The 23,654-nt window shown below is 51.0% G+C and overlaps 1 protein-coding gene across 1 annotated transcript; it reads left to right on the top strand.

The window, feature by feature from the left end:
* The first annotated feature begins 337 nt into the window (after window positions 1-337).
* BARHL2 (BarH like homeobox 2) lies at window positions 338-12,026 on the top strand. Its single transcript, XM_078659275.1, has 3 exons — window positions 338-857; window positions 5,405-5,630; window positions 11,726-12,026. The coding sequence occupies exons 1-3, from the start codon at window positions 338-340 to the stop codon at window positions 12,024-12,026; spliced, it is 1,047 nt and encodes a 348-aa protein (XP_078515401.1).
* Window positions 12,027-23,654: the final 11,628 nt, after the last annotated feature.

Here is a 23,654-nt window from a genome sequence, read left to right as displayed (position 1 = left end):
GCCCTACCCACTGACAGGTGTCTGCACAGAGATCTGCGCCCTCCAGTGTCCTCGACTCCAGGCGCATCTGCGGGGGTCTCGTCCATCCTTGCAGGCGTCTGCGCCGAAAGTTGCGCCCTCACGTGTGTCTGCGCCTAGCCCTGCGCAGCCCGAGGTGTCTTCGAGGAACTCACTCCATCTGTGACCGCGCGGAGCTTTGCTCTCCACTGTTGCCTTCAGGGAATTGTACAGCTTTGCTGCAGTTTGCGCCTGACCTGCGCGTCCAGGTGCCAGTGTTTCTCTGGCGCACCGAGGCCCGGTATGAGGAGCTGCACCTAGGCGTCCACGCAGCGCTGCCATGGAAGCCTCCAGCGCCTCGAGTTTCGGCATAGACACCATCCTTTCCGGGGCCAGCCCTGGCACCGACTACCGGCCATGTGAGCGGACTCTGGTGGGGGACTTTCGCGTCCAGACTCCCCTCTCGCCGCCCTGCTCGGACATTGACACTGTGGGCAGTGCCCCTTCCTCGCCCATCTCCGTCACCTTAGAGCCCGAGCAGCACTGTTTGGGGCAGGAGCACCCGCACCACCAGCACCACCCGCACCTCTGCCAGCAGCCCTCCCCCCTGGGCCTCGCCGGGGCCGGCGCCAGGACGTCCACCTCGTCCTTCCTCATCAAGGACATTCTGGGCGACAGTAAGCCGCTGGCGGCCTGCGCCCCGTACAGTACCAGCGTGCCCTCCCCGCCGCACCAGCACACCCCGAAGCCGGAAGGGGCCGGCGAGGCCTACCGGCCCAAGCTGGAGCAAGACATGCAGGAGGCCAAGAGCAAGATGGAGCGGGCGCGGGAGGAGGCGCACATGGACCTCAAAGGCCACGGTGAGTACCTGAGACGAGCGGGGCCCTGAGCCGGCCGCAGCCTGCTACCGAAGGGGAGGTGGGGGAGCCGGGGGCCGTCACAGGGCCCTAGTGACCATCAGGGGCTATCCCGGGCCCTCTTCAGACAAAGAGGGAGACCACAGAGAGGCTCTGAGACAGGTATCTTCAGACAGGGAGGAGGGCGCTTGGGGCCTGAGTAATGTGCAATGAGTGGCTCAGACCTCTTTTCAGCCAGGAACAGATTCTAATGATGCCAGGAAACCACAGGGAGTTCACTTGATGGCCTCTTCGGGTGAGGGGGGGTTATGTGACCCCTAGGAACCATCCCGGAGCTGTTCTACAGCCCTCTTCAGACAGAGAGAGCGCATGTGAACCTCGGAACTGACCCGGGACTACCTTCCGGCAGAGACAACCTCTGGAGCGCAGTAAGAAGGCACAGAGAGCTGCTCGAGGTTACACTTCACACGGGAAGGGGACAGGTAGAGAGCTGTCCGAGGTTACTCTTCATACGGGGAGGGGACAGGTAGAGAGCTGTCCAAGGTTACTCTTCACACAGGAAGGGGACAGGTAGAGAGCTGTCCAAGGTAACTCTTCACACAGGAAGGGGACAGGTAGAGAGCTGTCCAAGGTTACTCTTCACACAGGAAGGGGACAGGTAGAGAGCTGTCCAAGGTTACTCTTCACACAGGAAGGGGACAGGTAGAGAGCTGTCCAAGGTTACTCTTCATACGGGGAGGGGACAGGTAGAGAGCTGTCCATGGTTACTCTTCATACAGCGAGGGCAGCGAGAGGCTGGCAGAGGGACAGGGAGAGAGTGTCCGAGGTTACTCTTCATACAGGGTGGGGACAGGGAGAGAGTGTCCGAGTTACTCTCATACAAAGAGAGTTGGGAGATTTCTGGATTGACAGGAAGCAGCAGCAAGTGCCTCTTCAGGAAGTGAGAGCCTCGGCAGCGGCCTAGGACCCCAGAGGAAGCTGCCCGAGGTTACTCCTTATGCCAGGAGAGCCACAAGGGCCCCTTAGAGGTGCAGGGAGTCGCCGCACGGGCCTCTGCAGACAGAGAGCTGTTGCACCTCAGAGTCCGCAGTGAGCCGTCTGGGGCCCGTGCAGACAAGAACGGTCTCCACTAACACTCATTGAGGGGTATCCCTGAGTCACCTTAAGACATGGATGTCCCCTTGGGATACGAGGAAGCTATCCCACCCTGTTAAAACTGAGTGTGGGCCTGTTCCAGGCAGGACATGTCTCTTGTAACTCCTGGATGCAAAGTTCCAGCAAACAGATGATTTCAGACAGAAAAGGCCCACGTGGGTCAAGGCTCCGACCGTGGCCTGTGACAGGCAGGGAGAGCCCCTGTGATAGGAACCCAAGGCAGACACCTCGGGGCCTGGTCCGAGAGACAGCTCCTTGTGACCTGAAGCGGCCGGGGCCCTCCCTCCAGCTGCAGCGGCAAGAAGCTGTCCCAGGGCCACCGTCACTGGTCAGACTCGCCGGATGGATCATGCCCGGTGTGCCGGGACAGAGAGCTCCGTCTCTGGGCAGCAGCTCTTACCGGGGCTTCTCATACGCACGGGAAGACCGGAGGATTTTTGATCCAGTGAGATAAGCAAGGGGCTTACCTCTGCCGACCCTACTGAAGCCATAATACTTATCCCACCCCCTGGAGATGCGAGCGCCTCTCCTCGGGCAGAGCTCCCCTAAACCCTGCTGCACCGAGGCCTCTCTGCCGACCCCTTGAAACCCCAGAAACGCTGGAGGCCTCTTCCGTCTAACAGAGTTCTCTGACTGCCCCCAGCCTCCGGGACTCCCGGGGACACCGAGGCCTCTCCTCGCCAACAGGGCCCACCCCTGATCCGGGGAGACACGGGGAACTCTGAACCAATACTCCCGGTGGCACCAAGGCCCCCCTTCTCTTTCTGCCCCCAACCCACTTTTCGACACCTACCTGGGCCCTCCGCTGTGCCGCCGTCCGAAGCACTGCGGAGGGTGTGGGGTTTGTTTAAAACTGTCAAAAGTGGTCGTGGACGAGCGTCATGATCTGATCAAAGTAGCTTCCAAGTAATATGAGTGGAAATCCCTGCCCGGTAATGCCCCACGGTGGAAGCTCCTGCCCAGGACAGTGGCAGGCTCCAGTGAGCGCGTCCCGGGCAGAGAGGACGCCCGAGCCCCAGGCTCACACTGGCGTCGGCTGGCGGGGGTTTGGGGGCGCTGCCCCCAGCACGGTGGCTCTGTGGCCTTTCTGGGCACGCCTTTAGTTTGTGTATTAATTAAAATGTAAACAGACCTCTGGGACCGAACCCCATTACTTGATCCAGCCCAGAAACTGTTTGATTAATTCGTGCGCTGCGTTCATTTTTGGGATCGCTCCACACGCACTTCTGAATCTCACGATAGGTTTGCGAGCGTTCAACTGTGTAAAATGTACCGATTCCTGTCATTGATTCTCGCTAGATCAAAAAAAATTAAATAAAAAACCGGACCCACGCCGGAGGGTTTGTCACATACCTGTCCTTTAATACTAGATAACATTTAAAAGAGAGACATTATACACGAAAATTCAGCGTTGCTTTAATGCTGTGATAAACGCACATTGTGCGCGACCCATGTGTATTTAAAAAATATATATATATTATTATGCTAGGGTATCTGTGTATTTAATTAAAGAAATTAATTGTATTAACAACAACAACACAAAACTTTAGGGAGCATCTTTTCTAAAGCAGCGAACCGCAGATGGGTGAATGTTAAAATGGGGGGAAGCCCAGACCGGGCCAAGGAGAGTCGGTGTGGCTCAGCCGCCCGGCAGGCCCCAGCGGCTGCGATGAACCGGTCCTCGGAGCGGCCCAGACCGGGCAGCAGCTGCCGAGCCCGGCGCGGAGGAGCGCTCGCCGCCCTCCCCAGTGGGGCAATTAGAGAGATTATGGCTCTTCCTGCGGGGAGGATCAAGGCAGCTGCGAGGACTGCCACCGCGGAGACGGACTGACACATCGATCGCGCCGCATTTCAGCCAAAAACACCACCTTGACAAGCAGCGGCGCTGTCACCGGGCCGAGCTCCGCGGCCGTCCCTCGGAGGGCAGGGCTGCGCACGCCGGACCTCGGAGGGGGGATCGGGGGCGTCCGGGCATCTGCCTCGGGAACAGCCGCGCCGGGTCTAGTTACACTTAAAAAACAGACGTGCGGAAAATGTAGGAAATATAACATACAGAGGTGCATTAAATCGCACACAGCGTCAGGTAAAGAGGAGTCAGATCCGTAATACCTTGTACAGTCCACGCAAATAACGGGCATCTGCCATTTGCTGGAATGTAGGCATTTACTTTAATGTTTCCCTTAGAGTCTGCAGGCTGTCAGTCTATACATCTCAGTCTGTCTGTCTTATTTTATCAGCCTATCTACTCTGTCGGGTTAACTATCTATGTAGAGGAATGCCTTATTGTGTGGGGGTTCGAAAATGTACCTACTCTATGTATCTATCTATCTATCTAACTATCTATCTATCTATCTATCTATCTATCTATCTATCCATCTATCTATCTATCTATCCATCCATCCATCCATCCATCCATCTATCTATCTATCTATCTATCTATCTATCTATCTATCTATCTATCTATCCATCCATCCATCCATCCATCCATCTATCTATCTATCTATCTATCTATCTATCTATTTATCTATCTATCTATCTATCTATCTATCTATCTATCTATCTATCACTAGACAGATCTCATTACACGTGTGTGTGTGTTTATATATACATATATAATAGTATCTGTTCATGCGGGTGCCGATACACAATCAATATTGTACACAGCTAATAAATTGTGTATTTTAGCAATTCCCCTGAACGTCCCACACTGCACCACAATTTATTGATATCCGTCTCTTTATTTTTCTGCGCACACTTTCACATTTCATTGCACACTTGTAATCGAATGTTTAACGTCTGGATGCACCGTCCCAACCTGAATAACATTTGACGAACTTCAAAATAAATACGAAACTTTGAAGGGAAGAGAAAAAAATCTATGAAGGGAAACAATTGTTTATTGTAATTGTTGAAACATTTAAGGAACATTTGTCGAAGGTTTCGAAATATTCTACTAATCAAAAATTGCTACTGGTTGACTCAATCAAAATACTAACACACACATATATATATATATATATATATATATATATATATATATATATATATATATATATATATATATATATATATATATATATGTGTGTGTGTGTGTGTTGACATATATATCTGTGTATATATATATATATATACATATATATTTATATATTTATATATTTATATATATATATACACACATATATTAGCTATAATGTAAAAATGATGGGACTATATATATATATATATATATATATATATATATATATATATATATATATATATATATATGTGTGTGTGTAAACAAAGATATAATATATATATTATTGGTGCAGCTCATTGTAAACCGAAAAGGACCTCTGTAAATGTGTACCGCGCCGTGACTTGTTCTAATCGGAGCTGTGGGTTCTTTGCTCTAGGCACGAAGGAAGAATGTGACCGTGAGATCTCCAGCAGCCGGGACAGCCCCCCGGTGCGCGCCAAGAAGCCCCGCAAGGCCCGGACCGCCTTCTCGGACCACCAGCTGAACCAGCTGGAGCGCAGCTTCGAGCGCCAGAAGTACCTGAGCGTGCAGGACCGCATGGACCTGGCCGCCGCCCTCAACCTGACCGACACCCAGGTGAAGACCTGGTACCAGAACCGGAGGTAAGGAGGAGCCCCAGGACAGACGCACTGAGAATCCCACACACCATAACACTCACAGAGAGGCACGGGCAAGCACAATAACACATGAGCACAGACAAACATAAAAACACTCCAGCACAAACACATAAAAACACTCCAGGACAGACACACTGAGAAACACAAACGCACCACAAACACTCACCTACTCCGCCAAAACACACCGACATGAAAGGCCACACACAGCAAACACATTAGCGAACAAGGACAAACACCCAAAGGCAAGTACACTGATAAACAAACACATACACTCACCTACACCACAAAACGCACGTTACCAACAGACACACGAAATCGGATTGCTCCACGCCGACCTCGGCTTTCTTGACAAACACAGGTACCCACAACGTGCTCTACACGGACTCACACACACCAACGACGTTTCAGACACCCCCACGCGCACAAACATACGTGGCGTGTTCGAGACAGGCACACACGGGTAATTCCGGCCGCTGGCTCACACACAGGCAGGAGACGCGAATTTGAAAGATGGGGCTTGCGCTGAAACATGTGGCATGCACACACGCGTGAGGCTGAGAACATATGTGCACATACTGTGGCAGAGCATGACCCACGAGTGCGTCATTGGAGCACCTGTGAACTCAAACGGGGCAGAATAATCCCGGGTACGGCCCGGCAGGGCGCGCGCCTTCCAGATGAGACCCGTTGGTAAAGTTACAACATCGGGTCTTATGTACAAGCCCCTTGCGCCGCCGGGACGGCACTTGTTCTCATATGAAAAGTGACGCTCCGGCGGCGCAAGGGACTTGTAAATAAGCCCCACCGTGTGGTAGACACATGTTGCATGTGAAAGGGGGGTCCCGGTGCGGGCGGTGTCACGACCCCAAACAAGGATGCCACGAGCATTTCAGAAGGTCACAGAGACGGGGCTGCTGCCCACACATGGCACAGCCCTAGGTGTCCATGATGGCGTCAGCGGAAAGAGAAACGCCCGCGTGACTTTCAATCGAAGTGACGTCAAGGCCGGCAGCTCTAGTCCTAACGCCACATCTTCTTGGGGTCGTAGTTTGGAACACACAAAACACGTTTTGGAAAAAAAAAACTGTGAAAAAAAGTGAACGATGTAAATAGATCAAAGATAGTATTTAATGCTGATATTTGTGTAAAAAAAGAGCGTCTTCATACATCGTTTCGACAAATTATGTACAAAATATTCACATCTGGTTTATAAAAAAAATCCCAGCTTCTAAACAGGCAGTCTCTGAGGCGTGAGCTCCCATGGCACAATTAAAATATATTTACATGCAGAGAAACCAGGCCCACAAACCTTACATAAAGATATAACTGGCTCTAATTAATCGAGTCTATGGAAAGGCGTGTGAGCGAATATACACACATGAATAAATGATGCGCGAGCCCGGATTAGAGATCCGGCTGACTGCTCTTCCTGTGTCCCCCGAAGAGGTCCCTGCACAGGCTCATTATGCCGCCGTGTTCTTGGAGCGTCTTTATAATTCAATTTGGAAGGGCTGGCTTTTTGGTTTCGCATTTCGCTCTTTTCTGGTGCGGAGAGGGTCGGTGCGCAGTTATCGCGCACTTTGCGCAGAGCTCCGGACTCGGGGTCCGAGGTCCGGGGTCCAGGCTGCCCCTTCCTCCGCGAGGCGGCCCCTGAGAGGCCAAGTCCCGCTCTCAGCCGCGCCTTCACGTTCTGTCTCATCACAGACGGTCGCAGCCACCCTAATTCTGTCGCACGCCATTAGTGTCATTTGCATGCAGGCCGGCCGCGCTGTGCTGTGCTTGTTGATTTTTTGCGGGGAGAGTTCTGTCCGCTCATAGACTTAGTAAAGCGGGCAGAGAGCAAATAAACCAGGCGAGCACCGGCCTGTCCTGGAGGCGTCAGTGTTCCTTATTGGACGGGCCCCTGGAGCCCAAACCGCGCCAGATACTGGGGTTCCTCATGCCTAATTTACCCCTCTCAGTAACGTCTTCCGGTGACGGAACACCTTTCAGTGTATCCTTACTTCCGGTGAAGTTGAAAACTTGTCAGTGTCCTTACTACCGGTGAGACTAAGGCCGAGACTTTCTTTGAATTACGGGAAATTTCCATTGCGTTATAACTTCCGGTGAGACACCTGTCAGTGTATCTTTACTTCCGGTGAAGCTCTCAATGTTTACTTACATCCCGTGTGACTTACTACCTTTAAGTGTAAGCTGCCTTCCGATGAGACAGAGAACCTCTCAGTGCACTCTTTCTTGCTGTGACACTGAGGGGAACTGGTGATTAACAGTACAAAATCAGGTGCAGGTGGGATTGGGGGAAGTTACGGCGGGGACTGAGGTGGCAGCAAAGTGCAGCCGAAGCCCCACAGGACACAGACTTCGAGAGGGTGGTCACACTGCGTGCCTGGTACCATTTCCTGCCTGGAGAGGGCAGGCCGCAGAGGGCCTCGCCGTGATAGGTCTGTGATGAGTTTGCACGTGCACTGGTCGAACCTTCCCTCTGCCCTGTGCCCTCTGCCCTGTGCCCGGCGCAAGGCCCCTCGACGCGCCGCCCTGTCTGCGCGCACCTGCTGCCGGCGTTGAACTTCAGTTCTCCCGCAGGATCCCCTTGCTGCCCCTGTCCCGACACTCGTGTGCCCATCAGCGGGTGGACGGTGCCCACTCGAGGCCCCTGGTGCCCATGCAGCTCCCTCGTGCCCTTCTTCCCGCCGCCAGTTCAACGTTCTCATCTCCACTTGTGACAGCGTCTACTCGCACTTTTACCACGTGTTCCGTATAATTTTCATGACAGGAGCCTCCAAAACGTGCATGTTCTCGTCCACTCTTCTATCGATGCCACACACAGACCAGCCTGGATAGACCCCGAGCCCGCGCCTTTGCGTGTCCCCCGCTCCTCCGTTTTGTACACCCGTTCTTCACCTTCCGGGCCTTGTTCGCAGTACGTGTTTACCTGCGCCACTCCCCCAGTCTTACGTCTCTCCTCCCCGTGTACAGTGGTTCCTCGCGCTGCCCTGCCTTCATGTGGATGGGTGCACCCCCCACCCCCCCCTGCCTGTCCTTGCTGCTGTGTTTTTGTCCGTGGGTCTCTACCCAGCTATGTGCAGACTCTTGCCACTGACCCCTTCCCCTGTGTTGTAAAGAATCACATAGAAGAATAAAAAAATTAAAAAAACTATAAACACAACACCCTGTCCACCCGTCTGTCCCGACCAGCGTGTACACCCCTCTTCTTGCACACGCTACCGTCCAACCAGTGGGTACCAGCACCCCGCCTGGGCCCACTGAGATGCATTCACCCACACAGCGGTTACAACATTCTACCTTTTTTCTGGTATATGTCTTTGTCTTGTAGGTCTTATTCACTTCCTGCCATACCCCCTGTATTTTATAACTTGATCACTTAAGTGATATTTTTATTAACTTCCCTTCCTTTTACCGATGTGATTTTTTTGTCTGTCAATTTCATGTTCATATTTGTTTTTCCTCGCCCTTTCTGTTCCTTACTACACCTAGTGTAAATTGCTAAATTACCCTTTTGCCCTATGCAGATATGTGCTGCACGTTGTAAATGTCTGGATTGCTCCTCCCCATACCATATCTCACCGTGTAAATTAATGTATGTGCATTTTCCCCTTTCCACACCATACCCTATTCAGTGTACACGAATCCCCTTCGCCACACCAGGTCACATTCTGTGTACATGAATGCGTGCTGGTATGGCCCGCCTTCATATATCAGCCCCCTGCGGGGTATGTATAAGTATATGTTCGTATCTCGTCGCCATACAGTATCCCTGCAGTGTGCATTAATATATGATTGTCCTCGTCGACATAGCATTCTCATGCAGTGTACATATCATGCCCACTCTCCAGTGTATGTCACTCTGTGTCCGTATGCTCCTCCGCATACTACATTCAAATAGTGCACACGAACCTCTATTCATTCTCGTAGCTTACAGTGTTTGTAAATGTATATCTATATTATTATCCCTTACACCACATCCTTCCCATGGCATATTATTTGTACGTCCTTGTGTTATTTCTCAAAGCCATATTCTCTGCGGTGTTTAGTATTATAAGTGCGTATAACATTTATCCCTATAGCTCCGTATACTTTTTATCCGCACCATACATTCAACAGTATTTGCGCAAATGTCATATTTCCCATACTGTATCCTTAGTGCAATGCCTCCCCATATCTGGTGTAATGCATATTAATAATATATTCGCCTATATTCCTTTGCCCGCACCATGCTGTAACGATCTATCTAGCCGTGTATCTTATCACGTGTGTGTCCTTCCTTTCCTATGGCCCTTATTGCGGGTGTGTACCCGCAGTCCCTCAGCCCCTTGTCAACACTCAATGTAAACGTGCGCGGTTATTTCCTATACGTTGCCCCAGCAGTATATTTCTATAGACATGTGTTCGCATGTCGATCCCCGCAGTGAACATCTGCTCCCTGCTCGCTCCCCAGCCCTGTCTTTTGAATATTTCTTGAATCCGTATTTTTCTTTTGGCGCGTCCCTCGGAGCACGGCGGAGTGTCGTTTCCTGCCACTTCCTTTCCTCGCAGTCTATATTCACGGTTTTATCAAGCTCCTGGGCAGAGTAAACTTGCTCCTGGGCGATGTGCAACGATCTCAGCAGCATAATACATGCGTGTGCTCGCCCCACGCTCCCATGATGATCTCAGCAACATATACATGCGTGTGCTCGCCCCACGCTCCCATGATGATCTCAGCAACATATACATGTGCTTTTGCTCACTCCATGCTCACATGATGTTCACAGCATCATATACATGCTTGTGCTCACCCCACGCTCACACTATGAACTCAGCAGCAAATACATACCTGTGCTCGCCCCACCCTCACATGATGATCTCAGCAGCATATACATGTGCTTGTGTTCACCCCACGCTCACATGATGATCTCAGCAGCATATACATGCTTGTGGTCGCCCCACACTTATGATCCCAGCAACTAATAAAAATGATCCTGTGCTCACACTCTTGGTTACGAGCTGATCACACCTACGTACACACACGCTGTCCTTAAAAAGTGTCTACGTTTGCGCTCACATGTTGATCCCAGCTGTGTATTTATAAGTCAGGGCTCACCTTCGTGCTGACATAATATATCAGTGGTCGCACTTTGATTCCAGCAATGTAAATACACTTTTGTTGTGCCCTACTTCGTGCTCGCATGCTGTTCTTTGCAGAGTATTTTCAAGGTTATAATCACTTCTTGCTCTCTTGTTATGTGCTCTCTCTATGCCTGTGCTCACCTCGAGCTCGTTCTGTGCAGCGTATACTCATGCTCATGCTCACATCTTGTTCACCTGTTCTATGCTCTCTCTATGCCTGTGCTCACCTCGAGCTCGTTCTGTGCAGTGTGTACTCATGCTTATGCTCACATCTTGTTCACCTGTTCTATGCTCTCTCTATGCCTGTGCTCACCTCGAGCTCGTTCTGTGCAGCGTATACTCATGCTTATGCTCACATCTTGTTCACCTGTTCTATGCTCTCTCTATGCCTGTGCTCACCTCGAGCTCGTTCTGTGCAGTGTGTACTCATGCTTATGCTCACATCTTGTTCACCTGTTCTATGCTCTCTCTATGCCTGTGGTTCTGTGCAGTGTATACTCATGCTTATGCTCACATCTTTTTCACCTGTTCTATGCTCTCTCTATGCCTGTGCTCACCTCGAGCTCGTTCTGTGCAGGGTATACTCATGCTTATGCTCACATCTTGTTCACCTGTTCTATGCTCTCTCTATGCCTGTGCTCACCTCGAGCTCGTTCTGTGCAGTGTGTACTCATGCTTATGCTCACATCTTGTTCACTTGTTCTATGCTCTCTTTATGCCTCTGCTCACCTCGAGCTCGTTCTGTGCAGTGTGTACTCATGCTTATGCTCACATCTTGTTCACCTGTTCTATGCTCTCTCTATGCCTGTGGTTCTGTGCAGTGTATACTCGTGCTTATGCTCACATCTTGTTCACCTGTTCTATGCTCTCTCTATACCTCTGCTCCCGTCGTGCTCACAGCGACCTCCGCAGTGCACAGATTACTCACCCAGCCTTGTTCTCTTCTCCTCCAGGACAAAGTGGAAGCGGCAGACGGCGGTGGGCCTGGAGCTGCTGGCCGAGGCGGGCAACTACTCGGCCCTGCAGAGAATGTTCCCCTCGCCCTATTTCTACCACCCGAGCCTGCTGAGCAGCATGGACAGCACGACGGCGGCGGCAGCGGCCGCAGCCATGTACAGCAGCATGTACCGGACTCCCCCAGCCCCCCACCCGCAGCTGCAGCGGCCCCTGGTGCCGCGGGTGCTCATCCACGGCCTGGGGCCCGGCGGACAGCCGGCCCTGAACCCCATCGCCGGCACCCCGCACCCCCGGTGAGAGGGCACCCCCAGACACAGACACTGACGCAAAGTCGGGGCCAGGAGCCCTGGACGGAGCTAAGACTCGTTCCACGGGAGCTGCTGCCGGCCGGCGGGGTCATTCGGCTCCGGGACAAATCACGGGGGCGCGCCCAGGAAACCGGACTGAATCTGAGCAGCCGTCTCTCGCCGCCTCCAAACAGGACACTTCGCCTCACTCAGAACACGGACTCGAGGCGCTGCAGCCGGAGTCTACCCCAGAAGAGATACCCTCGAGGTGCTGCTGACATTCCCTCACAGACCGAGAGCGGGACCGGGGAACCCTTGAGACTCTGCGAGGAGATAAACACAGAGAACAGTCTGTCCCCTCAGTCCAAGGCACGAGGGTAAAACCGAGAACTTTGCACTGATTTCTCATGACCTTTTCCTCCTTGAAAAGCGGCATGCCCCGTCCTAAAAAGACATTTAGATTTGGGGAGGCCGAGTGATATATCATATTTATTATATGTCGTCCCCAGAACGTTCTCTTATATACGTTAATACTGAAACTTTTCTTTATATTTCTTTTTTCCGGTTCAGTAAAATAAATGCCTAGCTGAGATATAGCATTTTTTTGTGATTGAAATTTTAATAAAATAAATTTTATCTTTTTTTAACAAATGTTTGGAAGCCAAGTAAAGTAATTTTGCTGAATGTCATTTTGAAAGATTATAGTTCAATTACAGAAGGAAAAAGTATCCCTGTCAGCTGCAAAAAGAAAAAAAAGAATCTTGCACAGTTTAATGTTGTGCTCCCCTGAGTCCTACGAATCTGTTTTGAGGGTACGGTGTTTGTGGCAGGGGCTGGGCGGGGTATTCTCCTGCAGCCATTAAATTCGTTAAGGTACTTTGAATAGTTTATCTCTACAAAGACAGGCTGGGCTGCGGGTTTTATGGCCCTTGTTTCTCGGTGACCCGAGCCCTGGGTGCCCGGCGTCCATTCTGAGGCCAGTGTCAAGGCAGGCCTGCCTGGGCGCAGCGCTCGTCTGCTGTCTGTCCTCTCCGCTCCCTTCTTTGAATATTTAAGGGCCGGCCGGGGGTGTGGAGGGCTGGCAGGGCTGGGTGGGCTGTCTGGGAACCGAGGGTGCGCGCTGCCCGGCCTGGCAGCTGCTCCGGAGCCGGCCAGAAGCTCACAGCAACAGACAGCGAGCGGGAGGCGGCTTCGACTGAGCAATTATGAGCCGGGCGGGGAGGAGAAGGCGAAAAACAAAGAAACAATAAACAAGAAAGACAGCGAGGGAAGGGGGTGGGGGTCGGCCGCTCTCCCACACACTCTCCCTGCTTGCAGCGGGCACTGCGGGGCACATGTTGGGAGTCACTCCGAGACTTCTCAGATGAGAGCGGGCGGGGAGAAGAGACCCCCCGCGCCGCACGTTCTGTGTGACATACATACGAGGGGACGTTTCCAAATGTAATTCGTGGACCCAATGACGTTAATTAGCACCTTGGCGTGCTGCACTAAATCTGAGCTCAGTGTGAATCAAGTGTGATAGAGCCACACCGCTGCACCGGTGCACCGGCCGCCACGACCGAGTCAGGAAAACCAACACCAGCTGAGGCCGCAGCGCGAGTGCAAGGCGCAGACACTGTGTACACAGGACAGGCAGCATGGCGCCAATATTACTACAACCCCCTTCAGTGTGCGTGGGGCGAAAGCATGTCCTCTTCTTAACAGCAGACTTAAAGCAGTTGGAGAGAGACTGATGCATCGCCCAGATCTTTCAGGCCAGTCCTAACGCCCGGTTAGGAAGACGAGGGCTCAGCAGGTCATTTGGTGCCAGAGTTAGGCAGGAGCGCTCCACCAGAGGCAGTTCAGATCGAAGTGCTTTGGATGAGGATACATCATCCGAGACTGGCTTAGATACGTGTGCTGTCACTCAAACGTGGTTTAGCGGAGAGTGGTTAGATCAGGACGATTTATCCGAGACTGGCTGAAATAAAGCTGCTTTAACTCATTTTTGGCTGAGAGTAGTTCGAGCTGAGCGATTTATCCGAGACTGGTTCAGATAAACGTGCTTTGACTGAACGTGGTTCAGCTGGGAGTGGTTAGATCAGAGCGCTTCATCCGAGACTGGTTCCGATAAGTGCTTTAACTCAAAGTGGTTTAGCTAAGAGTGGTTAGATCATAGAGATGTATCTGAGACTGGTTGAGATAAACGTGGTTTAACTAATCGTGGTTTAGCTGAGAGTGGTAAGATCGGAGCGCTTTACCTGTGAGTGGCTCAGATAAGTGTGCTTTAACTAAATGTAGTTTAGCTGAGAATGTTTAGATCAGAGAGACTTATCTGTAACTGTCTTCCATGAACGTTCTTTAACTCAAAGTGGTTTGGCTGAGCTGGTTAGATTGGAGTGATCTATGTGTGACTGGCTTCCACGAACGTCCTTTAGCTGAGAGTGGTTTGGCTGGTTGCAGTTCAAATGAAAGTGATTTAGTCGAGCGTGATTAGCTGAGACCAACTTAGACGATTACCTCATACATCAAAGTGGTTAACTGGGTGCAGTTCACATGGTTGCGGGGACCTTACGCCTGACTTATCCATGCTTGGCGTAGCTGATTGTGCTTTAGCTGGAAATATTTGACTGAGGGGCGTTTAGGGCAGTGTGAGATACGTGACAATGTTTTAGCTAAATGCGGTTGAGTTGACCGAGATTTAGCTGAGAATGATTTCGTTGAGCGATATTTAACGGACTGTGTTAGGGTTGAGAGTGCTTTATCTGAGTGTGGTATAGTTGAGTGAGGTTTTGCTGCGTGGGTTAGCTGAGTTCACCTTAGACAGGGTGTAGTTTAGCCGGCTGCACATTAGCTGGTCGTAGTTTAGTTGATTACCTTCAGCTGGGCGTGCTTCAGCTGACAGTGGTTTAGCCTAGCACTGACCAGCTGAGAATGTAAACCTCTCTAAACGAACACACGCCCAGCTAAACTGCTCAGTGTAGCTTACATTGGAGCGTGTCGGTGTATTCGAGAATGTGTGGTTAACCAGAGTCGATTACCAGAATGTGGTTTAGACAAGCGGTCCAAATAAATGCGATTCAGCTGGGAGTCTTATAGCAGAGGTTAGTTTAGTTGACGGTGGTTTAACCAGAGGCGCTTTTCGGGGGGGGGGGGGGGGGGGTGTATTTAACCTGAATGTGGATTAAAAGAAAGTGCTCCGACTGAGTATGGGAGAGCTGAGAGTGACTTGTTATAGCATGGTTTCGCCGAATGTGGTTTATGCGAGGGTTGTGTATGTGAGAGTGCTTCAGTTAGGTCTGGGTTAGCCGAGAGGGCTTTAGCTGAGTGGTTCAACTGAGTGGGTTGATGGGATAGCGGTCTGTTGAGTGTGGCTCAACATTTAGCCTGAACGTCGTTTAGCTGAGTACAGATTGGCTAAAATAATTTGTGTGAGTGTGGTTCAGCTGAGCTTGGCTAAGCTGAAATTGGCTTTTCCGAAAACCGTTTGGTAAGTGCTGTTTAACTAGCAAGGTTTAGCAGACCATGGATTACCTGAGAACGATTTAGATGATAGTGATTTGATAGTATCTTAGATGAGAGTGGTATGGGTGACAGGGGTAAGGCTGAGAATGGTTTCAATAGCAGCGATTCAAAGGAGATGTTTGGGATTCAACTAAGTGCTGGTCACAGGAGAAGGATATGTGTGATTGTGGTTTAGCTGAGAGTGCTTTACATGAGTGTGGTTTGGCCGAGAGTGGCTTAGATGAGAGCGGTTTGGGTTACATAAGAGCGGTTTGGGTTAGATGAGCAGTGGTTCGGAGGAGCGGGGTTGAGGTGTAACTGAGAGTTGTTTACTTGAGTACTGTTTAGTTAATGGCGTGTACCTAAGTGTGGTTTACATGACAGAGGTATGGCTAAGAGCGGTCTCAATGAGAGTGATTTAAACGAGATTATTGAGGTTTAGCTGGGAGTGGTTTACAGGAGAGGTGGTTTGACCAAGGGTGGTTTAGAAGAGAGGGTTTTAGGTGATTGTTGTTTAGCTGGGAGTTGTTTACATGATTAAAGTTTAGGTATTAGAGCGGGCTCAGAATGTTTTCATTGAGAGCGATTTAAAGGAGATGGTTATGGTTTCACTGAGGGGGCTTTCAGGAGAGATGTTTTTGTGGTTTAATTCAGGGTGGTATAGCGGAGAGGGGTTTGGGTGATTGTGGTTTAGGTAGGAGAGTTTACATGAGTATGGTATAGATTATAGAGGTGTGACTGAGAATGTTTTCAAAGACAGTAATGAAAACGAGGTGTTTGTGGTTTAACTGAGACCAGTTTATAGGTGTTCGGTTTGGGTGATTGTGGTTTGGCAGGAAGTGCTTTTAAGCAGTGTGGTTCGGTGCATGAATATAACACCGCAGGGGCGTCGCTACCTCTCTTCAAAGGTTACGACGCTCCGCCAGGGCTTGGCAAGGCAGGCGTGATCAGTCATGGGGGCGATAATCCCGACCCTTTGAAGGGGGGATCATATTTTTCTTTAGAATTAGGAAGATATGCAGCAATTACGCATGAAAGATTCATGCCGGCGGAGCTCGGCAGCCCTACTGGGGGTTGTGGCCGGCGGCCTGCTCTCTGTGGGTTTTAACTCGGCACCGACACCGCCCCCGGGCACATTTAGTTGGGCTTTGCTAATTAGGGGACGGTTTGCTGATTTCTCTGCTAATAAATTTGCGTTACAACCATATTGACCTCAGCTTCGGTGTAACAATAGGAGCGGGACCAGGGCCCGCCCCCTCGTTAGCCCCCTCTGGCAAAAGGGGCGCGGGTGGTTTCAACTTCTGCAGCCCCCGCCTCAGTGTGTGATCTGGAGCCTCTCCAAAACCAGCGTTACTTGTATATCTCTGACGTATGGACCATCTTTACACGTCATCAACAGCAAGGACCATGGAAGCGACGGAGCCAACATGCAAGTGCTGGAATTCAATTAATAACACCCCTTGAAAATAAATATAATATTTCCAGTCCTTCAACAGCTACAAATCCTAAAATAATGTAAGCATTTAAAAAGTCACTGTTTGGGGATCGGACTTATAGTTGTGTGTGTGAGCGCACGTGCACCTGCGTGTGTGTGACTGCGCGGGCGCGCCCACCGGTGTATATATGTGCCTCTAGATGTATATAAATACATATTTATATATATATACATCATATATATTTGAACATTTACGCAGACACATACACACAACCATATAAACCCCCCACACATGCATACAGAGATAGAGTGCAATAGTATTTTTTAAAACGTCGCGCGCTCATTCAGATCACAGATTTTTAGCAAAATAAAATCACTCCATAATTTTACACGCCTTGCTTTAGACCGAGAAGGCTTTCTGTCGTTGTTTTCTAAGCTGTGTCTTTACTTTTTTGACTGTGCACACCCCCGAATTTTTCTCACGTTTTCCTTTGTCTCGGAATTTACACCACCAGCGCCGGCCCTTTCATTGAAATATTTTGGATTGTTGGTCATGAATGTTCTTTGTCTTCAGTGCTCCGCTAGTATGCGGGATAATGATAAAACTCGTTCGTTTGAAACGTGTTCTTGTTCTCGGCAGGTCGTTGCATCTTTGGTCCTGTCCGGGGCTTGTAGTGGGGACAGGGCCAGTCCTCAAATAATCTTTTGCCGGTAAGCCCGCGTGCGAAGAAACTATCGAGGTACTCACAAGGCACACACTGGACAGCATACCTCCTTCCCTTTCCGGATCTGCTTCTGGAGAAGCGCAAACATATTTGTGTGTGTTTAATACTTAACAGCAGGCAACATTATACATATGTATTACTCTGCCGAATACATCGGCGTCATTATGGTTATTTGTGAAAGAAACAGAACTGCCTCTCGGTAATTTGAGAAAGAAACAGAATTGTCTATGGGCACTATAGTAATGGGGATAATTATTAACACCTCAAATAGTCCTAATTGTTCGACCTTGGAAGGATGGAAGGCTCAATGGGCCTATCTTGTATTTGCATCTGTGCATGTCTGTGTTCGAGTGTTGAGCTAAAAAAAACACCATGTTTTGGGATTCCACTGTGCCCGAAAAATGCGAAAACAGTATTTTCGGGTGCCCTAAGATTAATGCGCGTGCGCGGGCCCGGAGAGCACGCCCCTGCACGCGCGCTCTGGCGGGCAGACCTACCCATGCCCACTTTGGCTCTGGACAGTAAAGTGCAGCGATCGGCGCTCCGCGTGTCTCGGACCAGATATAGCACCTTTTAGTGCCTTTCAGTGCCGTTTCTCAGGCCAGGTGGAGATTGGAGAAGAATCCGTAGAGTTCAGTGCAGTGCCAACTGTGGCACTTACGCCTTGCACGTGCTGCTGGCTCGCCCACGGGTGGCACAAACACGGATGAAACGCAGAGAAAGCGGCCTAAGAGGCCGAAGACTGAACTCTTGAACGAACCAGAGCCCAGGCCTCTCTGCAGTCTTTACCTAGCGTTGTTTACATGCAGCTTGGAGAAGGGTTCAGGACGAGCAAAGAACAGACGCTTACGCGCCTTAAAGAGGCATGCAGGCCGCAGAAGTTTGCACACGATCAATACACAGAATTAGAGGAAATAAAAGCTAAGCAAGCGCTTAGTGAAGTGTGAGGGTGTCCACAAGGAGCCCGCACAGTAAGGCGCGGGTCTCTTTCTAGGCTACGATTCATCATAACATGGCCATTGGTGCGAGAGCAGGGAGCCCTGGCAGACCTGGTGACACTGGTTCGGGCGCCTCCGCAGTGCCCAGCACTCCCTTGTGACTGAGCTGCAGGCTCCCCGGCAAGGCCCTGCGTTTCCCCTCTTAGAGGACAGGGGGTTCTGGGGAGCTCTGCATCTTTGAGAGTGGGCCTGGGCTGGTGCACGGCTGCAGCAGTCCACGAACCCCCTGTCAAGGGTCCACAGAGCCTAGCAGGAGTACGACTTCTCCGCAGCGCCTCGAGGACCACCAGAGTGGCCTCCTCTTGATTTGAGTGCAGAGACCGCACGGAGCGCGAAACGTGGTTTTCTGGGTTAGGGAAGCCCGTGCTGACACTGAGGGGTCCAGACAGAGGACACCCAGGCGGTCCGGTGATGCAGGTTTAGGAGGGCTCTTGCTGCAAGTCCATCGGTGGCGGTGACCGCTCCATAGCAGCGGCCCGGGACCTCGTAAAGGTTTCTGCAGCTATCCCAGGAGGGAGGGTGGGATCTCCGTCCACTTCTTCCTCCTGGGCCGGGTCTACGAGGAACAGTCCGGTGTTCTCTGTTCGTAAACGTTTACGCCTTCTACGCGGGCTCCTGGAGACTGTCTTGTGTGTTTGCCACCATCAGCTGCCTTCTCTCCAGGTGTCTGGGCTGTAAGTTATTTAAACTTCAGATGAGTGCGTTCTCTAACTTCCCTGGGCAGGCCGGGGATTTCAGCTGCTTACTCCTCAGGTGAGGTCCTTCTGTGGAGCGGCCCGGGACTTTGACTGCTTACACCAGGGCAGACCGCTCTCGGGAGAGGCCTGGCCATTCAGTTCTTTGTAGCTCAGATCAGGCCCCTCTATGTAGAGGCGTGGATGTTCAGCTGGCTACTCTTGTGAAGATGGGGCCTCTTCTTTGGACCATATGAGAAACCCACATCTTGTGAGGAAGGGACATAGGGCTCTCTGGTCCCACGGGTGTCTCTTTTCTTGCAAGGAAGAGCCCCCCCCCTCCCCCCTCCCCTGTCTTTGAGCCTCTGCTTCTCAAGTGCTGAGGAGGTTCTCAACGTGTAGGTCCTGTGACAATCCCACTCTTGTGGGGAGAAGACCCTCATCTCTTGGGCCCTTTGGGATCCCTGTATCTTTAGGAAGAGACCGTCATGTCTTGGGATGCTAAGGAGAGGTCCCCCTGGAGAGGGTCAGATCTTCACCTGGGAGGCAGTAAACTGCTTTTCCCTCAGGATTATCAGGTGCTTAGCAGTAAGGCCCTGGGATACAGCCATCGTAGATGGGTGCACCCTGGAGGGGGGGGGGGGGCTTTACTTGAGGGTCCCCCTCACAGTGCGTCACTGTAAAGTATCCTAGGCTGAATTAAACATCCAATAACAAATGTAGGCAGAAGCAGGAGGTATTCAAATTAAGAGATGTATTCCAAGTGTCGCAATTCACGGGGGTGCTGCTGCCTTCAAGTCGGACCAGGAGCTGAATGGCTTTTCCAACAGCTGTAATCCTAACTGGAAGGCAGCCCCACCAGAGATGCATCTTCAAACATAAACATGTTTGAAGATACACTCTCGGCGAGGATGCAACATGTGGAACCTAGAACGTAATGAATGATTCCATTGACAGTAAGCCTGTAACAAAGGACATAAAGAAAAGACTATACACTACAGTCACCAGCATTGAACAGTGCGTTGGAGCCAGAAAGGGCACTCGGCCTCTCACCACTGTGCCCACCACGGAAACGTCACCATCTAACAAGACTTTTGCTGTGACCAACAGCCCGCGCAGAGCCTGGTAAAAACCAGTGACCATGAAGGAGCGCCCTCGGGTCAAGGCCAGGTTTGCTTAAAATGGCTGCTTCAATAGAAGGTTGTTGGAGGTGAGACTGAGGCCTTTTCTCATCGGATACGTCTAGTAAAATAATATACCACACACACAGCGGGTTTCTGTTTAATATTTTTTTCCAAACCTTGCCACTTTGGTGATGCGGGACACTACCCGGATTATTTGCGGCGTGCATGCCCGGGGTAGTTGAAGAAACTAGTACTCGGTTGGGTTCTGAAGTTCACACACACCTCCCTGAATGTACACTTGTTAACAGGTCAGGCCCGTGTCTGCCCGTCCTTTCGAGCTCCTCTGCTCACGCAGTGTCACAGTTTGCAGCACCACAGACAGCTCCCGTGGAACTACAGCTTCTGGCGCGGCACGTGTCAGGGTCCCGCACGTGGAGCCACCGACCGTCAGCTCTCAGTCCACGGGCCGCAAGGGGCCCGCCCGGAGGAGAGTCCAGCCGGTGACAAGGACGCGGCACGTCCCTAGGTTGCAGCAGAGCAGATACAGGTGTGGCGCCGCGGCCAGGGCGACTGACGCTGGAATCTGGGGACCACGGTTCGATCCCCGGCTACGGCGGCAGGTCAGCCCAGCACCATGTGACTCTGGGCAATAGCTCGCTTAATCTTCCCGACGGCCCCCCAGCGCCTAGAGACCCTTACGGGTGATTGTGCGCTTTACAAATGTGGACTTTACTTTACTTTATACACACTCCACGGAAGGAGATGCACCCACACTTAAGGAAACATGAAAACAGGCAACACAATAAACAACGTCGCCTCCGTCTCCGCCTTGGAGGAGTGGGAAATAAGCGTTTTCTAAACAGATTTTATCTATATTATAGTTCTGAGAAAAATAAGAACCTCCACACGCGCCTGAGTCCTCGGACTTTAACTGACAGGTGAAGGTTAAATCAGGAAAAGAAACGTGAATGCTGATTGTGCCGCGGCGGTGGGAGTCGGGGGTGTTCACCGGCCAGCATGGGTGGGTGCTCTGCGCGTGGGTGTGTTGTCCCACAACAGACAAGTCTGGGGCACCGGAGATATCTTTTCTCCTCAAGGTGTCCCTGGGTGTATGTACTCTGTGGCTAGGTGCAGTGCGAGGAGGGGGGGGGGGGGGGCTGTGAGTCTCAGCGTTCATGTGGGTTCGGGGGGCAGGAGGGCGTGAGCCTGAGTGCTATGGGTCTTTCCGGCCACTGTCGGCAGGGTGAGAGTTAGTCTCTCGGACAGCCACTGCTGGCATGGCAAAGTTTGTGGGTGCGCAGAATTTGGGTGTGAGGATGCCATTGTCGTCTTCCTACATTATGACGCCTGAGCAGGCTCTTTCAGTATTAGGGAGTAGGGAGATTGCGGGGCCATAGTAAGTGCAGAGGGCACTACAGCTGGATGGTACCGCTTATATTTACCTCACTTGTTGCACACCTGCAGAATTAGAGGCTGCTCACTCGTGAGACTTGGATCCGTTGTTTTAGAGCGATATTTGTGATTTGTTCATTTTCCTATTGTACACTGCCTCTATAATATATACCGTTTTCTAAACCCACGCATGGCAGAGGGCATGGGTTGCTCCCCTTTCCCCCTGCGCGTTCCGCCCCGAGTTCCTGCTGCCCTGAACGCCGCGCGATCACTGGCAGGTGCCTTTTATTTATTTCCTCTCACGACATTTAACGCGAGGACAGGACAGGACCCCTGTACAACAGCCGGAACCGGTGACAGAGGGATGGGGTGGCGGCGGCGGAAGGCAGCAGCAGGGGGTTGAACACCGACTGCAGTACGGGCCCCTCCCTGAGCAGTGATGTAGGGTGAAGCGGAGGTTCCCCAGTTACTTGCTCTGAGACGACCCTCAGGCCTTTACTTTTTATTTTGGGTGAGAGAATACAGACGCTCCTGCCAGGCATTTTTTTTATTCAGGATGAGTGGGAGAGCTGGAGTTAAAACCACTTGTTTTCACTTTTAAGTCCGGGTGGTGGGGCGGTGTTGGCTAGAGAGGTCTAACAGACGGCCCCTGATAAAAAAAAGTGTTTTTGTACCGGAGGCTCTTATGGGAGGAGAGGGGCTCACGCGACTCACAGACGTGTGGGGAGAGGACGGTGACTTTTGGATGAAACTTCCCCAAATCGGGTTGAGTAGAATAATGCTCTTTCACGGCGTGAGCTTGGTCGGAATCTGCGTCTTATTCTATACTGCCCAGTGTCCTCACCTCCAGCGAACGCCACAGCTGCAGGGATTTGACGTGTGATCTGCACAACTACACAATCTCATGCAGTAGGTGGCAAATATTGAAATAACGCCACTCTTCACACCGGTAAACAAAGCACTTGGCGGGTAAAGAGAGTGATTTAACTGATCATTTTAGCAGAGTCACGAATGGATGGCGTTGTGAATGGAAACGAACACCGTCTCGGAGAAGGCGCAGTACCTTTCACACGCATAAACGCAATGAACACAATGCATTTGATGTCTACAAACTCTGTATTTTGGTAATGCGATTTTAAATCCAACATTTTCAAAGTTGATTTTCTTTCCCACACTTTCAGTCGTGCTCTTTTTAAGCGAGTTCCTGTATTCTGGTCTGGTATGGTTTAAAACGACGGGTTTGTAAGGCTTCGTTGTATTCATTTTATTAAGACGTTGCTAAGATTCACGTGACTATATGATGACAGTTATGATGGTAATACATTTCTTTACTCAATCGCGCGATACACCATGTTTTAAAGGGCGTGCTTTTTTAGACTTGCTCATAGTAACACTTCAGACCTTTCAAATTATTGCTGGAAAGGCTGCCCAACTTCCATTGATTATATTCCTGCTGATCATGGCTGCTGAGAGGTCAAAAAATACAAAACTTACGGAAAACGACTGAAACAAAAAGGGTGGAATTTGATGTTTTACTATTGGTATTCCAAAATCAATAAAAAGCTGCCGATGGATACCGGGTCATAGTAGATCAATGAACGCAGGACTGCATCTTCCTCTCCCTCTCTCTCTCTCTCCCTCTCTCTCTCTCCACTCTCTCTCTCCACTCTCCTCTTCTCCTCCACTCTTCTTTGTCCCGTTACGTGCTTTTATGCTACCAGGCACTGATTGCATTGGGAGCAGGGCTCGAGTCGGGGTACCACGCGGGTGGACGGCGTCCCCCCACTTATTTTACCGAGTGGACGCT

This window comes from Lissotriton helveticus, chromosome 1_1 (genome assembly GCF_964261635.1).
Source record: "Lissotriton helveticus chromosome 1_1, aLisHel1.1, whole genome shotgun sequence".
Classification (NCBI taxonomy): Eukaryota; Metazoa; Chordata; class Amphibia; order Caudata; family Salamandridae; genus Lissotriton; species Lissotriton helveticus.
The sequence above is the reverse complement of the archived record's forward strand: the minus strand, read 5'-3'. Positions and strand labels throughout refer to the sequence as shown.

Excerpts from the sequence above, each read along its gene's own strand:
- BARHL2 (XM_078659275.1), top strand. The coding sequence starts at position 338 with ATGGAAGCCTCCAGCGCCTCGAGTTTCGGCATAGACACCATCCTTTCC. Across the intron at positions 858-5,404 it reads CATGGACCTCAAAGGCCACG|GCACGAAGGAAGAATGTGAC; the intron begins GTGAGTACCTGA and ends TCTTTGCTCTAG. Across the intron at positions 5,631-11,725 it reads ACCTGGTACCAGAACCGGAG|GACAAAGTGGAAGCGGCAGA; the intron begins GTAAGGAGGAGC and ends CTTCTCCTCCAG.